Source organism: Macaca mulatta, chromosome 17 (assembly GCF_049350105.2).
Source record: "Macaca mulatta isolate MMU2019108-1 chromosome 17, T2T-MMU8v2.0, whole genome shotgun sequence".
NCBI classification, from domain to species: Eukaryota; Metazoa; Chordata; class Mammalia; order Primates; family Cercopithecidae; genus Macaca; species Macaca mulatta.
This window is the reverse complement of record NC_133422.1, coordinates 31,530,307-31,539,263: the sequence shown is the minus strand read 5'-3', so window position 1 is coordinate 31,539,263 and position 8,957 is coordinate 31,530,307. Positions and strand designations below refer to the sequence as shown.

At 42.8% G+C, this 8,957-nt stretch overlaps 1 protein-coding gene across 2 annotated transcripts; it reads left to right on the top strand.

Moving 5' to 3' along the window:
• Positions 1-2,094: 2,094 nt before the first annotated feature.
• On the top strand, positions 2,095-7,010 carry LOC144336147 (phosphatidylinositol 3,4,5-trisphosphate 3-phosphatase TPTE2-like). Of its 2 annotated transcripts, XR_013407654.1 has the most exons (4): positions 2,095-2,183; positions 3,404-3,457; positions 5,826-5,879; positions 6,804-6,939. XR_013407654.1 is itself a non-coding variant. In XM_077973851.1 (3 exons), exons 1-3 carry the CDS (start codon positions 3,315-3,317, stop codon positions 6,859-6,861), a joined length of 255 nt encoding a protein of 84 aa, XP_077829977.1. In that variant the 5' UTR covers positions 3,230-3,314; the 3' UTR covers positions 6,862-7,010. The 2 variants fall into 2 exon arrangements, 1 of the variants encoding a protein (XP_077829977.1); XM_077973851.1 differs by lacking the exon at positions 2,095-2,183 and having other exon boundaries at positions 3,230-3,457; positions 6,804-7,010.
• Positions 7,011-8,957: the final 1,947 nt, after the last annotated feature.

Below are 8,957 nucleotides of genomic sequence, written 5' to 3'. Positions count from 1 at the left end.
GGCCAGAGAGAGTGTTTTTAAACAGGGTCTACAATTCTTCTCATGGTAGCCTTTGTAGGTAGCATTGCATCCTTTTCTAATAGAGTGGTATAAAAAAGGGCCGGTCCTAGGAGAGTTGCTGATTCTTGTTAGTGTATTTGTCACGCTTAGTTCCTAGTAAGCACCTTCTTAAAGGACTCAGATTTCCGGAGTTTGAGAGCCTACCAGAGTGACACAAGGGAGGAGAGAATCCTATTTGCAACATAGAGGAGATAGCCACTGACAAGGAGCAGTGAAGCCCTGGGGAAAGAATGGAGCTAATGGAACATGGACTTGTCCCTCACACTCCTGAGCTCTGTCAACATATGAGGTTGGTGCTAAAACACAAACACAAGCACGCCACCTCATTGGATGCTGCTCTTCCTTAGGCCCGCAGCTACTTGCCTGTATCTCATGGACGGGAAACACTAGCATGATGGCTGAAAGGAAAGACGTGATGGAGAGATCCAGGAAGTGGGCCATAGATGGGATTAGAGGGGTGACTGCCTACACAGTGGAGCTGAATTTAAAAAGAAATTCACCCACAAAAGGCTGTCATGCATTGATCAGCTCTGGTGGTAGAGAGTTTTGGTTAACTCTTGAGTCAGTGAGTCTTGGATAGGTGTAAAATGTGTGCCGCACTCTTAGAAAGTATAATGTGTAGGGTAAATGGCATGGCAGATTCCAAAGAACCAAATACACACATGAATTCTGTAGGGTAGAGCAGCTTACAGGTTGAAAAGTAATTGTAGCCAGGCGTGTTGGCTCACACGTGTGGTCCCAGCGCTTTGGGAGGGCAAGTCAGGTGGATCACGAGGTCAGGAGTTCAAGACTAGCCTGGCCAATGTCGTGAAACTGCTGTCTTTACTAAAAATACAAAAATTAGCTAGGCACGGCGGTGTGTGCCTTTAGTTCCTGCTACTCAGGAAGCTGAGGCAGGAGAATTACTTGAACCCGGGAAGCTGAGATTGCAGTGAGCCGAGATCGCACCACTGTACTCTAGCCTGGGCATCAGAGTGAGACTCTGTCGCCGAAAAAAAAAAAAAAAGCAAAAGAAAAGTAATTGGAACTAGTTTGAACTGAAAAAGTTAAGTCTAGGAGGTTACAAGTTGTGTTACTATGTACGTTTTAAGTTCTTTGGCACTGCACTGTGTGTGAACTGAGAGTATCTTCTAGTAGGCTGTCCATTGCAATGTGACATAAAGGAATACAATTATACATGTATTTATGCATCTACAAACACACACATCCATGCATTCATACACATAAGAGAGAAGGAGATTTGGGCTATTCACTGTCAGGACCACCCATGGGGACAAGGAATTCCCTTGAAACTATTTCTAGAGTCATCTCAGGATGAGCTTTGTACGGAATATTCTTTTGCTTTCGGGATGGAGGTAGGAAAATGGGGAAGAACTCATAGAGGGCGGCTTATTATGTGAGTGTTTGTCACCTTTCCTTTCTGTGGGAATGAGACTGTACTCGTCGTGTGGACCAAGGGTAAGGGAATCCTGCTTGGAGCGAGAAGGAGATAGGAGGGGACAAAGAGCAGAGAAACCCCAGCAAAAAAAAACAACAGAGCTAATAACCCTGGAAGTATTTCACACCCTCCAGAGCTCTGCCATAGTGTGAGGCTGACTCCCTTAGCCCATACCCACCATCACATGGGATGAAGCCCTTGCTTGAGGCCTGCAGCTACTTGGTGGTAACTCTTGGGCAGGAAAGACAACTAGGATGGGTGCAAATTGAGGAGGTGATTGGAGGTGATAGAGAAGGAGGAACTCAGATGGGATGATAAGAAGGGGGACTTACAAACTGAAGTTGAATTGGAATTAAATGCCCTCCAAAAATGCTGTTATACATTGAGGTATAGATACAGTTACTTAGTCTGGATGGATCGATATGTTCACAGCCTAAGATACGTACTGTTGGCATATTAAACCTCATTTCTAATAAAAAACCAAATGCCATCTCAGGTCAATTTAGTGATATACATACGTGTGAATAATCAAATTGCAAGTCAGGAATAACTCATAGACTAACTGTAGCTATTTGTTGCAAAACGTTAGAATGACGCATTGTGTCTGACTCTGACCATATTTGTCCTGTAGTCCCTATCCGAATGACCTGGCAGGAGTCATTATTGATCGACCCACTGATGACAGGTGAGTTATAAAAGATGTACACATGGCCAGGAGCAGTGGTTGCCTCCTGGAATCTGAGCACTTGGGGAGGCCAAGGCGGACAGATACCCTGAGGTCAGGAGTTCGCAAACCTGGTGAAACCCCGTCTCTACTAAAAATAAAACAGTTATCCAGGCGTGGTGGCAGTCACCTCTAATCCGAGCTACTCGGGAGGGTGAGGCAGGAGAATTGCTTGTACCTGGAAGGTGCATGTTGCAGTGAGCTGAGACCATGCCACTGCATTCCAGCCTGGGCAGCAGGAGCGAAACTCTCTCTCAAAAACAAGAAAAAGATGTACACACAAGCACACATACAAATTGGTGACAGAGAAGGAGGCTGAGATTACTGTGATTCGCTCTCAGGAGTGTTGACCATAATACAGTGTATGTTTGAACAGACGACCGTTTCTTTCTCGTATCACTATCACGTAAATGTCACTTCCATATTTTTACAGTTGTTTAGAAGGAAAGAGAAACAGACTATAGAGAGAGGCTTCTGTCTGTTTCTGTCTTCTCATCCTTAGTAACAGTCAAATGCGTTGGAAACTCAGATTTTCTGTGTATGAGACATACTGGAGTGGGCCGTGGGAATAGAGACACCCATTTGGATCAAGGAGAAGGTACAAGTACTTGGGGAACTGTGAAGCCCTCAGCAGAAAGGAACCAAGCTAAGAGCCTTGGAGGTGTTCTCCACCCTCCAGAACTGTGGCACCACGGAGGCTGGTGCTCCAAACCTCATATCACCATCGTATTGGATTGTGCCCCTGTGTCAGACCTGTAGTGACTTGACTCTTTTTGTGGGGCTGGGAAGACACCCATGCTGGTTGAAAGTAAGGAGGTAATGGAGGGCCTTTGAAACGGGACATTCAGTGAAATAAGAGGGCTGACGAGCTCCAAACACAAGTTGAGTTTGAAATAACTGCCACCACAAAGGCTGACACACACTGGGATTCAGGTCATAATAAAGAAGTTTATTTAAACCTGGAAGGATTACTGTTTTCCCCAGCCTAAGATGTTGGTTGCCATCGTATAACTCCTCCTTTCTAATTAAAAAAAGTGACATTTCAGAACCAAATAGTGCTATACATATGCATAGTCAGAACTTCACTGGTTTATGTGCAGAGTAATGAAAGCTAGTTTCTCCAAAAAAGTAAATTTCAAATTGTGTCTCCTCTCTGACTGTATTCTTTTATCATCCTCTAGTCCACCCACTAATGAACTGACAACAGCAAACCCAGAGGCACATATCAATGAAAGGTGAGTTATATTTAGATAAATAAAGACACACATATGCATAACTGTGCCTAGAAGTAGTCACACACCCAGACACTTAAACAAAATATATCCATCCATCCATCCATCCATACATCCATCCATCCCCACTTCTCTGAACACACGTCCACTTACAAACCCACGCACACAATGGAAACATACAATAAGGAGACAGATGAACGGACATTTGTGGAGTTTATTCTGAGAAGCCTGCATGGCCACAGAGAGTGGTTTTTAACAGGGTCTGCAATTCGTCTCATGGTAGCCTTTGTAGGTAACATTGCATCATTTCCTAATGCAGTTGGATACAAAGGAGCCAGTCCTAGGAGAGCTGCTGCTTCTTGTTAGGGTATTTGTCACCTAGTAAGTTCCTAGTAAGCACCTTCTTAAAGGACTCAGATTTCCTGAGTTTGAGAATCTACCAGATTGACACAAGGGAGGAGAGAATCATATTTGCAACATGGAGGAGATAGCAGCTGACAAGGAGCAGTTAAACCCTGGGCAAAGAATGGAGCTAAGGGAACATGGACTTGTCCCTCAGACTCCAGAGTTCTGTCAACATATGAGGTTGGTGCTATAACAAACAGGAGCATGCCATCTCACTGGATGCTGCTCTTCCTTAGGGCCGCAGGTACTTACTTGCCTGTGTCTTATGGATGGGAAAGACCAGCTTGATGGGTGAAAGAAAGACATGATGGAGAGATCTAGGAAGCGGGCCATAGATGGGATTAGAAGAATGACTGCCTACACAGTGGAGATGAATTTAAAAGAAATTCACCCACAAATGGCTGTCAGGCATTGTTCAGTTCCAGTGGTGGACAGTTTAGGTTAACACTTGAGTCAGTGAGTCTTGGATAGGTGTAAAATGTGCCGCAATCGTAGAAAGTATGATGTGTAGGCTAAATGGCATGGCAGATTAGAAAGAACCAAATACACGCATGAATTCTGTAGGGTAGAGCAGTTTACAGGTTGAAAAGTAGTTGGAAGGCTGGGTGCATTGGCTCACACCTGTGGTCCCAGCACTTTGGGAGGGCAAGTCAAGTGGATCACGAGGTCAGGAGTTCAAGACCAGCCTTACCAACATGATGAAATCCTGTCTTTACTAAAAATACAAAAATTAGCCAGGTGTGGGTTGTGCGCCTGTAGTTCCTGCTACTCGGGATGGTGAGGCAGGAGAATGACTTGAACCCAGAAGGCAGAGATTTTAGTGAGCCAAGATCATGCCACTGGACTCCAGTCTGAGTGACAGAGTGAGACTTTGTCTCAATTTAAAAAAAAAAAAAAGAAAAAAAGAAAAAAAAATAATGGGAACTAGTTTGAACTGAAAATGTTAAGTCTAGGAAGTTACATGTTGTCTTACTATGTACGTTTTAAGTCCTTTGGCACTGTGCTGTGTGTGAACTGAGAGTATCTTTTAGTAGGCTGTCCATTGTAATATGTGATATAAAGGAGGACAATTATACATGTATATATGCATATTCAAACACACACATCCATGCATTCATACACACGAGAGAGAGAGATTTGGGCTATTCACTGTCAGGAGCATCCATGGGAACAAGGTGTTCCCTTGAAACTATTTCCAGAGTCCTCTCAGGATGAGCTTTGTACAGAATATTCTTTTGCTTTTTGAATGGAGGTAGGAAAATAGGGAGGAACTCATAGAGGGAGGCTTTTTATGTTAGGGTTTGTCACCTTTCCTTTCTGTGGGAATGAGACTGTATTCATAGAGTGGACCAAGGGAGAAGCGAATCCTGCTTCGAACGAGAAGGAGATAGGAGGGGACAAAGAGCAGAGAAACCATTATAAAAAAAAGAGCAGCGCTCTTTTTTTGGAAGTATTTTATGCCCTCCAGAGCTCTGCCATAATGTGGGGCTGGCTCCCTTGGCCCATACCCACCATCACATGGAATGAAGCCCTTGCTTGAGGCCTGCAGCTACTTGGTGCTAACTCTTGGGCAGGAAAGACAACTAGGATGGGTGAAAACTGAGGAGGTGATTGGAGGTGATAGAGAAGGAGGAACTCAGATGAAATTATAAGAAGGGGACTTAAAAACTAAAGTTGAACTGGAGTTAGCTCCCCTCAAAAAAGGTTGTTACACATTGAGGTGAAGATGCAGTTGCTTAATCTGGATGCATCTCTATGTTCCCAGCCTAAGATATTCACTGTTGGCACATAAAACCTCATTTTCACTAAGAAAAAATTTCATCCCAGTTCAATTTACAGGTATACATACATATATATATATTTTTAAAGTGTATGCAAGGAATCACTCATCGAGTTAGTGTAGCTATTTGATGCAAAACATTAGAATTCTGCGTCGTGTCTGATTCTGATCATATTTGTCCCGTAGTCCCCATCCTGATGACCTGGTGGAAGTCATCATCGATACAGACACTGATGACATGTGAGTTATAAAGGATGTTCACACTAACATAGAGATACAAACAAAACAGTGACCGAGGAAGGTATTATGATTAGTGGGATTTGCTCTCAGGAGTGTCCATGGCAATACAGAATGTCTTGGACACAGTTCATCTTCTCACTGTAGCACCTATAGTTAAACATCTACATTTTTACAGTTGTTTTGGAGAAAAGAGGAATAGTGTATAGAGAGAAGCTTCCGTCTGTTACTGGCTTTTCACCATTTGTTACTAGGAGCCAAATGCCTTGGAAACTCAGATTTTCTGTGTATGAGAAATACTAGAGTGGGCTGAGGGAAGAGAAAATCCTATTTGGAGCAAGGAAAAGGTAGGAGTACTTGGGGAACTGTGAAGTCCTCAGCAGAAAGGAACAGAGCTAAGAGCCTTGGAGGTGTTCTCCAGCCTCCAGAACTCTGCCACCATGGAGGCTGGTGCTCCAGACCTTATATCACCCTCATATTGGGTTGTGCCCCTGTGAAAGACCTCTAGTTACTTGATGCGTTTTGTGGGGCTGGGGAGTCGCCCATGCTGGTTGAAAGTAAGGAGGTAATGGAGGGTTTTTTGAAGCAGGACATTCAATGGATTAGGAGGGATGACTATCTAAAAATTGGAGTTGAGTTTGAAATAACTGCCGCCACAAAGGCTGTCACATGTTGGGATGAGGTTGTAATTAAAAGGTTTACTTGAATCTGGAAGCATTACTATTTTCTCCATCCTAAGATGGTGGTAGCCATCATATAAATCCTGATTTGTGATAAAAAATGATGTTTCAGATCCAAATAGTGCTATACACATGAATAGTCAGAAATTAACCAGTATATGTTTAGAGTAATGAAAGCTAGTTTTTCCCGAAAAGTAAATTTCAAATTATGTCATCTGTCTGACTGTATTCTTTTATCATCCTCTAGTCCCCACACAAGGGAACTGACAGGAGGAACCAAGGAGGCTTGTATCTATGAAAGGTGAGTTATAAATAGATAAATAAAGACACATGTATGCATAAGTGTGCATAGAAGTATATATATACACACACAGGCACATAAACAAATCTATTTACCCATCCATCTATACACATTTCTCTCAACACACGTGCGCAGACCAACCCACGCACACAATTGAATCATAAAACAAGGAGACAGATGGACATTTGTGGAATTTTCTCTCAGGAGCCTACATGGCCATACAGAGTGTTCTTAGTGGGTTTCCAGTTCTTCTCATTGTAGCATTTGTAGGTAACTTTGCATCCTTTTTTGATGGAGTTATATAAAGAGGAGCAAGTCATAGAAGGTTGCTTCTTCCTGTTAGTGTATTCGTCACCCTTAGTTCTTAGTAAGCAGTTTTTTAAGGAACTCAGAGTTCCTGAGTTCGAGAGCCTACCAGAGTGGCCCCAAGGGAGGCGAGAATCCTATTTGCAACATGGAGGACAGAGCAGCAGACAAGGAGCAGTGGAGCCCTGGGCAGAAAGGAATGGAGCTAATAGAACAGGACTTGTCCCTCACTGTCCAGACCTCTGTCAACATGTGAGATTGGTGCCCAGACCCAACCCCAAACGCACCAGCTGACTGGATGCAGCCTTTCCTCAGGCCCACAGCTACTTGCCTCTGTCTCATGGACAGGAAAGACTAGTATGATGGGTGAAAGGAAGGACCTGATGGATGTTTTTCACAGGCATGTTCAGACTTCTACTGGAAATAAATCATGAAAAATGAAACCTGATGCAAGTTAATTATAGTGTAATGCTCAAGAAAATTAAAAAAATTAATTAGATGTTCCAGAAGCTATAAGAAGTTTGTGTTTAATCAGTGACTAATTTTTAAAGAGGTTCTTTGTGTTACGTATTACCACTTCTTTTGCAAGGAAACATCAAGGTGTGAATTCTGTAATTGCTCATTAAGCAGTAGTACATGAGTTGAATATGTAGTATTGATTTCTTAAGCCGGTAAATAAAAATTTTCTCTATTCATTTTTTTTTTTTTTTGACGGAGTCTCGCTCAGTCGCCCAGGCTGGAGTGCAGTGGCGCGATCTCGGCTCACTGCAAGCTCTGCCTCCCGGGTTCATGCCATTCTCCTGCCTCAGCCTCCCAAGTAGCTGGGACTACAGGCGCCTGCCGCCACACCTGGCTAATTTTTTGCATTTTTTTTTAGTAGAGACGGGGTTTCACTGTGTTAGCCAGGATGGTCTCGATCTCCTGACCTCGTGATCTGCCTGCCTTGGCCTCCCGAAGTGCTGGGATTACAGGCGTGAGCCACTGCGCCTGGCTCTATTCATTTTATAGTACAGTGGAGACATGGGTGAATTAAAATGTATTTCTAATATGTAGATAGGTTTAATTTGTATATCATCATTGTTTAATTAATTGGCCATTGAAAAATGATTCTGTTAATTGTTGGAATTTACTTACTGGAGTTATATGGTAGGATTTGCATAGCCTCATCCATTACTTATGTGTATATTTGATATTTTATTTTTATGGAAAAACTACTCCTTTTGGTGCAAAAGATGTTTTTGCTAATAGTGTCAATAAAAGAGAAAATCATGTGGTGTTTATATGTCTGTGTACCTTTTTACTCCATTAGCACTGCCTTCAGTGAAATGACAATAACTCATGAAGCATCCTTCAACAAAAAGTGAGGTCTAAATAAATTAAAAGCTGGATGTAAATGTATATATGTAAATATACACATAGACACACACACACACAAAAGCATACATGTAGAGAAGAGAGATTCAGATTTGCCTAGTTCATTGTCTGGAGCATCCATAACAACACAGGGTGTCTCAGACACTGTTTTCTAAAGTCTAATTACTGTAGTATCTGCAGTGACCTTTCTCTCCTTTTTGGATCTAGTTGGATACAAAAGGAACATGTCATAAGAGCAATGCTTCTTATTCCTATTGCATTGGTCACTCTTACTTAGCAGCAGCCAAAACCCTTAGGAAAACACGAGTGAGGCAAGAGAGGAGACAGTCCTATTCTTAGCATGGGGGAGGTAACAGTGGGCAGGGAGCTGAGGAACTGTCAACAGAAAAGAACAAAGCTAGTAGAACCTTGGTCTCTTCC

Bases quoted from the DNA above. Each gene is read 5' to 3' on its own strand.
- LOC144336147 (XM_077973851.1), top strand. From the start codon at position 3,315: ATGTGCAGAGTAATGAAAGCTAGTTTCTCCAAAAAAGTAAATTTCAAA. The intron at 3,458-5,825 runs GTGAGTTATATT...TTTGTCCCGTAG, and splicing joins GAGGCACATATCAATGAAAG to TCCCCATCCTGATGACCTGG. The intron at 5,880-6,803 runs GTGAGTTATAAA...ATCATCCTCTAG, and splicing joins GATACAGACACTGATGACAT to TCCCCACACAAGGGAACTGA.